General features: G+C 34.6%; 1 protein-coding gene across 1 annotated transcript in view; it reads left to right on the plus strand.

Moving 5' to 3' along the window:
- WDHD1 (WD repeat and HMG-box DNA binding protein 1) overlaps positions 1 to 12763 on the plus strand; it is a 60612-nt gene that overhangs the window by 26286 nt on the left and 21563 nt on the right. The window contains exons 11-15 of the mRNA XM_037155686.2: positions 1083 to 1287; positions 3729 to 3919; positions 5248 to 5432; positions 8380 to 8621; positions 10675 to 10812. Coding sequence (XP_037011581.2) covers positions 1083 to 1287; positions 3729 to 3919; positions 5248 to 5432; positions 8380 to 8621; positions 10675 to 10812 — 961 coding nt within the window. The remainder of the gene's footprint in view (positions 1 to 1082; positions 1288 to 3728; positions 3920 to 5247; positions 5433 to 8379; positions 8622 to 10674; positions 10813 to 12763) is intronic.

Below are 12763 nucleotides of genomic sequence, written 5' to 3' on the forward strand. Positions count from 1 at the left end.
CATTTCATGTTTCTGTGCCTCCTACTAGTCTGGATGGATGTGGTTTTTTAAATTCTGTAGTTGTCAGACTTCCATTAACTCAGTTTCTGATGGTTCTGAGTGATTGTTACTCTGTAGTTTAGTTGTAATTCTGATCTTGTGGGAGAAGGTGAGCCATGTTTACCTATGCCCCTATCTGCCAGCTTTGGTAAAACCTATCTTGTAGATTGTGACCCCCCAAAATTTTTGACCGAGTGTATGAGCTCTTATGACTATAAGTGAAATAGTTATATATATTCTTATAGCATATAGTTATTTAATTACTCAAGTCATATGTTTAAATATATGACTTTAGAAGTATTTTTTTGTTTTTTCATTTTATTAAACAGCAGTTTTCCAGAATACTATCATATGTACTTCCCTCTAAAAAGTATGATAGTCCCTTTTGAATTTATTAATGATGTTCTCATTAGAATTTTATACCAAGCTATTTGTTTCTGTTGGCTTAACGTTTGTACAGTTTTCATTTATCCTATAGGAGTAATTTATGATCTCTGCAATGTATCTGCTTATATTTCACTTTTGAAAGTGATTTCAAAAACTGTTCAGTGACATTCAGTGCGTACAGTGGTATGTTTGTATTCCTAGCGAGCGGTGATTAACTCGGTGGGACAGCCTTGCCTTCCTTGTTTCTGTTGGTTCCATTCTGTTTCCTTCTCTAAGCATCAAAAAAATGAAAACTAGTTTTAACTGAGATTATTTAAGCAAATATGTCTTAACCTAAGTAGAATTTCGTTCAAAATAAAAGTAAATGAGGATTTCTGGGGAATGACTTTTGAGGAATAAAATCTTGCCTTAAATTTGGGTACATACAGTATTTCTTTACTTGTCTGTCCTACACTCCTGCCCTATTTGTAGCCTGTAAGGCACTTAAAGTAAGGACTAAGTCGTATATAAATGTAATCCTCATAAATACACTTATTAATTATTTTTATCAGGACATTTGCTTAATAGAGTCAAGGTGCATACTGAAAGATTGCCTTTTGAGTAATTGAGTTTATCAAAATAGTTCACTAGTACTTTTTAATTTATATTTATTTCAGGTATCTAGCAGAGTGGAAAAGGATTACAGTGATCTTTTTGATGGAGATGATACAAGTAATGCTGGTGATCTAAATGACAATGCAGTCGAAACCCCTTCTTTTTCAAAAGGAATTATAAATGATGATGAGGATGATAACATCATGCTGGCTTCAGGTCGTCCAAGACAGCGAAGTCACTTCCTGGAAGATGATGAGAACTCAGTTGGTATGAATTGACTTGTGGATGTGATGATCCATCCTGTTGATTAACCTTTTCAATTTGTTATTACAACTGTTATTCAAAAATCATTGATTTTGTTGAATGTAGCTAAAGCAATATGTAGAGGGAAATTAATAGCACTAAATCCTTATATTAGAAAAGGTTTCAGATCAATAAGCTAAGTTTAGCAAACTAGAAAAAGAAGAGGAGGTTAACCCCAAGCAAGAAGAAAAAAGGAAATAATAAAAAGCAGGATTGGGTGAGATTGACAATAGTAAGTTTTTTTTGCTGTGGCTAATTCACTCTCATGTACAATACACACTCATGTTTTTGGCCCAGACTTTCAGGGAAAAAACTTTTGTTTTAATTTTTTAGCTTAATTACTATTCAGTTACTATTTTTAATTTTTTAATTCAATTACTATTCACCTACTATTTATATTTAGAAACAAAACCAATTATTGTATTCCAGGGTATTGTTTTGCGTACAGATATTGTTATTGCTTTCTAGAATTACACTTTTAATGCTTTAGCATAAAGAAAAGATTTAAAACATTTATATAGATACGTAATTAGTACAACGTGCATCCTTATTTTTCCCTCAAAAATTTAGGCAAAAAAATGCACATTATACATAGCAAAATACAGTATTTAAAAAGTCAGTGAAACAAAAAGCTATTTCTTTGAAAAGATCAATAAAATTAATAAATCTCTATCCTGACTGATCATGAAAGACAGAGAAAACACAAATGACAGACATAAGTGAGGGGAAAAAGGTCATCAGCTCAGATCCTGTAGATCTGCATGATGTATGTGATAGCCAATAGCCACATGTGGTTGTTAAAGACTTGAAGTGTGGCTAGTTTAACCTAAGAAATGATGTTAAGTGTGTGATGCAACCAGGTTCTCAAGAATAGTACAAAAATCATCATGTAAAATATCTTAGGCATTTTTTACATTGAGTACATGCTGAAATTATGTTTAAAGCAATATAATATTAAAATTAATTATCTCTAGTTTTACTTTTTAAAATGTGGATACTAGAAAATTTTAAATTGTGTACGTAGCCCATATTGTTTCGGTAAGACAGTACTGCTATTAATATTAAAGGGATAATAGAATATTGTGAGCAACTTTATATCCATAAATTCAACAACTTAGATGATATTGACAAATTCTCTGAAAAATACAAACTCCCTAGCTAACTCAGGAAGACATAGATAACTTGAATGGTACTGTATCTGTTAAAGAAATTGAGATTATATATAAAAATCTTCAAATAAAGCGCCTATCGCAACAACTAACGTAATACGTTCAAATGTTAACAAGTAAAATGCCGAAGTATGGCAGTAAATTATGCTATATTTAAATCATATTGGGTTTATACAACCATAATCTTTAATGATTTAGTCTCAGGAGCTCATTATACTGCTATCTATATATATTTTGAAGTATATGTAGGAAAATCAGTCCCACACAAATAGGTAGTTTGAAAAGGAAGAAGTATTTTAATAATCTATTCAAATAATTGTAGATATACTTCTTTGCTACTACACCAAAAAACTGAACATGTGGAAGCTTCATAAATATTACTTGTATGCTCACTTTGACAGCACATATGCCAAAATTAAATATTACTTGCAATGTGGAATCTGAAAACTTTTCTGTGAACTTTTCAACTCTCGTACCTTAAAATCCATTGGTCTAACTCAAACTTTGAATGACTCTTACCACGTTTGATTTTATAACATAGGCATTGGTAATTTGGTCAGTACTGGTTTACTGAGGTTTGTGGACCTTCTTTAAATGGACACATTATCCAAAATATATTTGTTAGTATCATCAATCTATTCAGAAATTTTTAAATGCAGGGAAGCAATGAAACTCATGTTGGTGGATACAGGTGTTTCAATATTCTGATTTTCGTTTGTAAGGTCAAATTTTATCATTGGTAACAAATTCTGTCAGTTATTCATGTTCAAGAAAATGTTTGCCAAATGCCCAGATTTGCATAACCATAGTTTATTTGGCATTACTTCAAGTAAAAATGGTGTTTTATAAAAGTTCAGCTTACAATTCAATTGCTTAAATGCTTTCTTTTATTTTTTTTTTGAGACATCTGTCATACTTTATGTAGACTTCCCATTTCAGAGAACATTTTAAAATATCTGCAGGATCAGGATTTAATGAAATTATATTTTACTACAGTTGAGTGGTGGTTAACGATGCGTTGACTTCCAGCAGATTGGTGCCCCTGACTCAGTTAATGAAGCACCAGTAGTGTTAACCTCTGTTGCTTTTTCACTATCAGGGCAAGTGCAAACACAGGGAAGAAGAAAATAACATGTTAGTATTACTGAGTGAAAAGGTTATTAGATTTTGTAATGCTTTTCTTTTTCCAGATCACTGGTGTTCATGTGTCGCTAATTGCAATCCTTTGTATTTTAGATATAACTATGCTAAAAACTGGTTCTAGTCTTCTCAAAGAGAAGGAGGAAGATGATCGAGCAGACAGCATTTACAATTTACCAGTGGCAACAACATCCCAGAGGCTGTCTTATGATGGGCCTGTGCCAACTCCCCGGCAGAAGCCATTTCAGTCAGGCTCTACACCCTTGCATCTCACTCACCGATTCATGGTAAGGCTTGGGTCTGCACTTTTAAATACTTTTATCTTGCATTTAAGCATTTTCTCTCACTATAGCTAATTAGTTCAGTAAAAATATTTTTAAAGAACTGGCCTGGAGCACTTTGGTTGATTTTAAATTTAACTCACAGCCTTAGTCTTATTTCAACTTTATTACTGAAAATTGTGTGAAGTAAAATTTGCTTTGCAAAATGATATATAGTGAACTTAAGTAAGTGCGGCCATATCTTGCAGTACCTCTTGACTATACTTCCAAACTTTCCTTCTCATATTATATTAGTTTTTACATAGGAGATTATACTGATGCCAATATACCAGTTAAAAGGTATTTTTTAGAAGGGAAATTTTATAGTATGTTCGGTGATACATCTGTGAAAAGGAACTGTCTGCCCCTTTCCCTCCTCCACCCCACTGGAGAGTAAGTTCCCCAGGGGTAAAGGCTTTTCTGTTTTGTATACTGAGAGCACTGAGAACACAGAGTGGGACAGTAGGCCTTGAATACATACTTCCTGAATGGATGGGTGAATATTAGCTTTTTGTCTTCATTTTGAGAGCTGACAAAATTTAATATTTCAATTTCTAATTTGTTCATTGTTTAACATTTTCCACTGAGGACTTTGCTTGCTGTCCTTTTTGGAAGTTATGGGCCTGGCAGAAATTTGCATGTAAATATTAAAGGGATATTTTATTTTAATAAAACGGTGTCAGTAACCATCCTCTAATAATAATATCTTAGTTTTTGATAATTTTCAACTATTTTATATATAAAGTGATATTTCTGGTAGAGGAAAGGAAAGACTCGGGCCTCTTGGGAGCCCGTAGTGTACGTCAGTGGGAGGTAAGTTTTTCAAAGTAATACTGATTTATGTTGCCTTAGAATGTATATATTTATTCCTCTAATATAAACCAATTTTTTGGAACAGAAGAATATGCTGTCATTTACAGCCATGCTTTTTAAGTAAGTAAGTTTTATAAATGTTTCTTTGGAGAAGTATAATAGTTTGGTTGTTCAAAGGTCAGTTGTAACGTGTTTTTTTAAATAGCAGTAATTAAAAATATTAAATGAGATATTTCACTTTCTACTAAACTTGTGTTATATGTACCTTCATTTCATGAGAAGAAGAATAATTATTTATTATAGCTCTGATGTTACTGCTGTTACCTGAAACAATTTAGAGGTAGATGAGCTGTGGCTGTTCCTATAACTTAAATCTTGATACAGACTGAATCATAATATTTGTTCATTTGTACCACATTAGACTACTGATTCTCAGAGTTTTGGTTTTTCTCAGACTTGTGTTTAACCTTACATGTTTGTAGGTGTGGAACTCTATTGGAATCATTCGCTGCTACAATGATGAGGAAGACAATGCCATAGATGTGGAGTTCCATGACACCTCCATACACCATGCAACACACTTAACAAACACTCTGAATTATACAATAGCAGATCTTTCCCATGAAGCTGTTTTGTTGGCATGTGAAAGCACTGATGAACTAGCAAGGTAAATTTGAGATTGTTAGGAAGAATTTGTCACTGTTGAACAGTTTGATAGGTTGTTCAAATTCAATGCACAAAAAGTTAATGAAACCAACTTAACATCTTTTATAGTGTGGAATTTCAAAGCAAAGAATTTAGTATGAATACCAGCTCACTCATAATTCCCCAGAACATGTCTATTTTTGCCTAATTGTCATTTTCTAGCTACAAGTCAAAATGACACATGATTTTAATGCAAGACAAATCAGACTATTTTTACATTATTATTGTTTTTTATTAGTATAAGAATAATGTATATTAATTGTAAACAAACTTATGTAAAGAATTTTTAGAAAATTAAAGTTTTCTACAGAATTCAACTTAGATATAATTACTGTTAACAGTGTATGTGTCCATACATATTTCTTTTTGTATGAACTCTCCTTTTAAATTTTCATACTGAGGTATAATGTATATATAATAAAGTGTACTGATTGTAGATTTACAGTTTGATAAGTTTGATAAATGTGTATGTACTCAGATAACCATAATCACAATCAAAATAGTCTTTATCACCCAAAAATGTTTCCTCTTATTTCTTTGCAGTATATTCAGTCCCAGCCTTGGAAAATTACTAATCTAGGTTTTTGGTGGTGTTGTTTTTAGTTTTTGTCAATATAGATTAGATTTGAATCTTTTCATTGAAAAAGAAAAACACTCCCTGACCAGTGTGGTTCAGTTGGTCGGGCATCATTCCCTGAAGTGAAAGGTCTCAGTCTGATTCCCAGTCAGGGCATGGGCCTGGATTGTGGGTTTGGTCCCCCGCCGGGGCATACACGAGAGGCAACCCTCTGTTATTTCTCTTCCTTCTCCATCTGAAATAAATGAAATCTTTAAAACACATATACACACACCAAAAAAATGTTACTGCTACTATTTGTGTTTGATTTAAAAATTTTTTTTAATTCAAAATTTTGTTTTATTTACTAAAAAGTTACCTAAGAACACTTGATTGCTTTAGAGAGAAAGGAGTGGGAGAGAGAAAAGAGAGCTGCTCATATGCGCCTCAACTAGGGATCCACAACCTGGGTAAGGGACCCCCAACTGGGAATCGAATCCCCGACCTTTCGGCCAATAGGATGATGCTCCAACCAACTGAGCTACACCACCAGGACTATCTGTTTGATTTTTTTTTAACTTAATATATTTTGAATCTCATATTTCAACAGGTAGGGAGAGGGGTAGGAAGGTAGGTAAGTAGATGAAAAGTTATGATGGAAAAGCAGCAGATGCAGAGTTTTTTTTTTTTAAGAAAAGACATTTTCTTAACCTTTTGTTATTCTAGCTAGTTTCCTTTTTGCTGATTATAATATTTATACACTTATTCATAGATCTTACTAACTCGCAGGCGAGTTGAAATTCAGACTCTTCTGATGAGATAGATTAGCTCCTCGCTACTCAAAGTGTGGTCCACAAACTGACAGCATGAGTTACGTAAGAGCTTGTTGAAAACAGAATCTCAGACTCCATCCTAGACCCGAATCAGAATCGGTATTTTAGCCAGATCCTTAGGTGATTGAGCATGTATTAAAGTCTGAGAAACACTGGGTTAGGTCATTTCTAAAAATAATTTTTAAAAAATTTCCAGTTACAGTTCACATACAATTTTAATTTCGGGTGTACATTAGGTCATTTTAACATTTTAATTGGTTTTTTAACTGACATTATAAAATCAACATTAAATATACTAATTTACTATTGAATTAAATATTTTACATATTGAATTAAATTAGTTTATTAAAATAAAGCACTGTTGACTTTAGTGTCTCTAGCTCAGAATATCTTACATAATTGAAACTTATTAGCATGTGCAATTTTGATTTCAGATACTCTTTGTTTTCCTAGATAAATATTTCATAACCACGTATAGTATTAATTTTCACTTTTACATTATTGTTGAGAAGGTCAGTATTGCCTCAGATTAACAATATATGCTATATGCATTCCAAAGCCTAAGTGTATACATATATATATGCAAAGACGAGGAAAGACTGGAAACAAATTATAGGCAGTGGTTGGTAATCACTGGTGAGATTGCATGTGATGTTTTTTCTTTTTCTCTTCTAGTTCTCCCATGTTAACTTTTTTTTTTTGGCAATGAGAATGGTTACCTAACATTTTGAAGCTTTCTTCCTTTTTAAAAATTTGGTTGTGATTTTTGCATGCATTTATTTTTTAAAGGTTTTATTTATTGTATATTTTTAGAGAGAAGGGAAGGGAGGTAGAAATAGAGGGAGAGAAACATCAATGTGTGGTTGCCTCTTGGTGTGACCCCCCCGCCCCCACTGGGGACCTGGCCAGTGCCCCAGGCATATGCCATGACTGGGAATCAGATTGGTGACCCTTTGGTTTGCAGGCTGGTGCTCAATCCACTGAGCCACATTGTCCAGGGCTGTTTTTTGTATGCTTTTTAAAACCTAGGATCATACTCTGCACATTTTAGCTATCTTTTTTTTTTTTTTCATTTAAAATTATGCTGTGATCATTTTCCTGTATGTTTAAGTATTCTTCAATAATGTGATTGTTAATGGTTTTAATATAGTTCATTTTAAATATATTTCATAATTCTTTTTTTTTAAGATTTTATTTTTCTTTAGAGGGGAAGGGAAAGATAGAGGGAGAGAATATCAATGTATGATTGCATCTTGTGGGTCCCCTGCTGGGAATTGGCCTGCAACCCAGGCATGTGCCCTGACTGGGAATCGAACCGTGATCCTCTAGTTTGCAGGCCCGCACTCAGTCCACTGAGCTACACCAGCCAGGGCTATATTTCATAATTCTTAAAGATGTTTCTTATACTATTTTTGTATAACAGAAAAATCAACTATTTGGTTTTGTTACTAGGTATCATAGTTATGTATATATAATATCAAATATGAAAGCTTGATTGTTCCTCTTTTTTGAATTTTTAGCAAGCTTCATTGTCTACACTTTGGTTCTTGGGATTCAAGCAAGGAGTGGGCAGTAGACATGCCTCAGAATGAAGACATCGAAGCCGTATGTCTTGGTCAGGGATGGGCTGCTGCCGCCACTAATACCTTGCTCCTTCGGTTGTTCTCTATTGGCGGTGTTCAGAAAGAGGTCTTCAGTCTTCCCGGGCCTGTGGTGTCAATGGCAGGACATGGGGAGCAGCTTTTCATTGTTTATCATAGAGGTAGGGGTTTTTTTTTTTTGCCAGTCTTTTATAATTTTACCATAACCTAAAGTCAATGGAAATTACTTAGCTTTTTTTCCATCCTTCTCTCTTTGTTTTGGATTATATACCTCCTTTTGCATATTTTTTTTACATTTGAATCTCATTTTTTTAGTGTAATTTTTAAATGTATAGAATTTTATTGTGTTCACTAATAGCAATGAGAATGAAAACATTTTATTTGTAGAAGAACTATATTAGAGAAAGAATTTCAGGGTAGAGTTTGGTTCATTACTTCCATGACTATATCTTAAAAGAATTTTCAAACTGTAAATGCCTCAAGAACTACACTAACGCTAGTCTGAAGAACCAAAACAGCTTTGAAGTGACTTTTTAAAAAGTTGCAGCTTTTTCTTCACCTCATATTCTCTCTTCAGTCCCCACCACTATATTCAGACTGGTTTTATTAAGGTTACCAATGATTTCTTTATGCTTATTTTTGTAGAATAATTCTATCAGAAATACATTTTTTTCTTGACTTCAGTGGCATCACTGTCCGATTTTCTTTTTTACCTCACTGGTAACTCCTTTGGCTCTTTTGGTGGCCCCTCCTCCCGTGCTGACCCCTCTTCTCTAGGTCAGGAACTTTCAGTCTTTTGATTGCTTAGCCACGGTAAGAAGTACATTCTATATTGCTATTTTGAACATGCCTGCAAATGTAACCGAAATAAAAGTCTCATGGACAATATTTCTTCATTGATTTAATTTTTGTAAATGATGGTTCCAACTCTGAATTGATTTAATGACCCATATGTCAAAAAATGCAGTTTGAGAAATTGTCCTGGGGGCATCTCATTATGAGTCATGTCTTTAAATACATCCATGTGTTCATGACTTCTAAATTAATATCACCAGCCCTACTCTCTTCTTGTATTTTCATTCAGACTTGCCCACTTGAAATATCTGTATAGGTTTGATAACACAGCTCAGGCTTAACTTAGTTATAATAAAACTGATACATTTTTTTCCTCCAGACTTGCTTCTTACTTAGTTACCCCATCTTGGTAAATAGCATGCTGTCAATTGGCTGCTCAAGCCAGGAATGCAAGTGTTATCCTTGATTCTTGTCTATCCGTTACCCACCCCCCCAAATCAACTCTGTCAAGAAGATCATATCATCATGTCAGTTCTTTGGAACAACACATTCCAAATTTGTCTCTTGAACTCCTCCACTAAAACCCTAGCCCTGCCCACATCTCATTTCTTGGGCTGTTGCAACAGCTTTCAAACCAGTCTTCAGCTTCAGTTCTTGCATTCTCTAATTCATCTCCACATAGCAGCCTGGATAATCTGTTAAAAACATGCACTCCTTCGCTTAGATTCCTCTGATGACTTCCCAGTGCGATTGTTACCTCTTGAGCCTCATCTCTCGCCACTTTTTCTCTTGATGCTCAATCTGGCCATACGGGCTTCTTTGTATTCCCCAAACTCACCAAGTTTGTTCCCACCTTTGGACCTTTTCATTAGGTGTGTTCTGTCTGTCTACTCTAGTGCTGCTCTTCCTAACATTCTGATAGCTGGCTCCAACCTACAGTTCATATCTCAGCTTAAATTTCGCTTTCTGAAAGAGGGCACCTCTGACTAGCTAATGTGAAGTCACCACTCAGTCTGGCACTCTGTATCACATTATTATTTTAACTTTTTTGATAGCACTTAGCATTTTTTGTGTTTTTGTTTGTTTTTTTTTAAATTTATTTGTATGCTACCTGAATATGAATTTCATGAGAACAGTGATTTTTATTTTGTTTACCATTGTAGCACCAGTGCCTGGCACGTAGTAAGCTGTCTGTAAATATTTCTTGAGTGAATGATTTACCCTTATAGCCACTTTATGTAAGTAGTCCATGTAACATACAGTATTCTGCCTTCTATACCTGAATGGTGCCCAGTTAGGTAGGTTATCCATAAAAAGTAATGCTAGTTAATCTAGGAAACAAAATTAATTCAATTGACAGAATATAATTTAGACTGCAGTATAGCTAAATAACCTTTGATACTTATATTTTTTCACTAGGAACAGGATTTGATGGGGATCAGTGCCTTGGAGTTTATCTGCTAGAGATGGGGAAAAAGAAAAAACAAATTTTGCGTGGTGATCCTCTTCCTCTTACAAGGAAATCCTACCTTGTATGGGTTGGATTTTCAGCTGAAGGCAAGACAAATTCATTTATTTATATTAAAGACATTTTTCAAAAAATTGTTTTATTGTTTCTAATTAATTTCTTTGTAGATAAATCATTTAAATTTCTCTATTTTAATATGTTGGCAAAACTGGAAACTGGAATTGTTAGGCAAGGTAGCCATTGTTTTATGTACAAGGTGTTTTTTTCATGAGAATTCTGATCAGGAAACTTACAAAGAAGAAATACATGAGGTCTGTACAGAAAAAAGCCCCACCATTGTTAATGTAATGAGAACAGTTTGCACAACATGGATGTAATCTGGCAGCCCAGGAGAGTGTATTGGAATGCCCCTGTGGGAACTATGATGACTTCACTGTATTAGTGAGTGGGAGTGGTAGACACCATTGAGGGAGCACATGTACTGTGTGGCCATCACATTCAAAATGACTAGTGAGTAGAGCAACAAATCTGCATCAGATTTTGCGTTAAGCTGAAACTCTTCCACGGAAAACCATTCAGATCATTCAGAAGGCTGCAGCTATGGGCAACTGGTGATTGGCAGCTTCATCACGACAACACACCCACTCATGCATCGTGTGTCTTGTAGAGTTGTGTGTGTTGGTTTTTTGGGGGGGGGTTGTTTGTTTGTTTGTTTGTTTAAGAAATGTCAAATCACCCAGGTGACTCAGCCCCCTAACAGCCTGGATTTGACACCCTGTGATTCCTGGCTTTTCCCAAAACTAAAATCACCTTGGACAGGGAAGAGGTTTTACACCATTGATGAGATTCAGGAAAATACAGTAGGGCAGCTGTTGGCAATTTGGGGAACTGTGTGAGGCCCCAGAGTGCCTTCTCTTTTGAAGGGGACTGAGGCATCATTATCCTGTGTACAGTGTTTATTGTATCTTCTTTAGTAAATGTCTCCTGTTTTTCATATTACCTGTCTGGATACCTTCTGGACAGACCTTGTATTTTTCTGTAAGTTTATTAAGATAATGAGAAGGAGAAATAAATCACTGGTAAAGCTGTGGCTATTCCAGCAGATTCTACACAAAACTTAGGAATTTTCTGTTGCTGTACTATCTGCTACTGTAACCACTAGCCACAACTGAACATTTGAAGTGTGAATTAAGATGTGCTGTGAGTATAAAATACTCAACAAATTTTGAAGATTTAGTATAAAAAGAGAATGTAAAATAATATTAAAAATTATTTTAACATTTGTTAAAATGATTATATTTTGGGTATATTGGATTTAATAAAATAAGAATTAGAATTAACTTCACTTTCCCCCCTTTTCTCATGTGGCACTAAGAAATTACATTTGTGGCTCACGTTTCTTTTGGACAGTGCCGTTGTAAACTCAGATGATTTGACGGACACTGAGGATTACCTTATTTTAAGGAGCCTGTTAACCCTATCTTTCCTGGCTTAAGTATTACTATTAGAGATTTGTACCCTTCGGTTAACATTAGAAACTCCAGTTTTATCTTTAAAACATCAACCATTTCTGGATGTGTCTTCTGTTAGGATATTAGTCATTTATGTTTTAATAATGTGACCATGTATAACTTCCATTCACTGTGACTTTTTTTTCCAATTAAAAATTAGATCTAGACTCTGAAGAAACTGCTGTTTGCAGAGTGAGAGGGCTATGAAGTCAGAGATAAGAAAGGGGGTAATTAGGGAATTTGCGGGGCACTTCCTGAGGTGGGAGCAGAGTAGGGGAAACCACGGCGCTTACTTGTTTCCTGGACAAGCTTCGCTTACCTGGGAGTCGAGGGCCAGAACTACATAATAAGCCCAAGAAAGAGAGGGAGGAAGAAGAGTGTATGAAAGAGATTCTTTACATCCTTACCCTGTGCCAGGTTTTAGTGTTTTTTCAGGTCTCTTAACCACTGAAACTTCAGCTTTAAGTTTAATTTATTTTACTGAAATTGGCTTTTGAAAATACTGCTTTGTTCCAGCAGATGGCATAGT

The sequence above is a fragment of the Artibeus jamaicensis genome, unplaced genomic scaffold (assembly GCF_021234435.1).
Source record: "Artibeus jamaicensis isolate MK-2021 breed Jamaican fruit bat unplaced genomic scaffold, CSHL_Jam_final contig_548, whole genome shotgun sequence".
Taxonomy (NCBI): domain Eukaryota; kingdom Metazoa; phylum Chordata; class Mammalia; order Chiroptera; family Phyllostomidae; genus Artibeus; species Artibeus jamaicensis.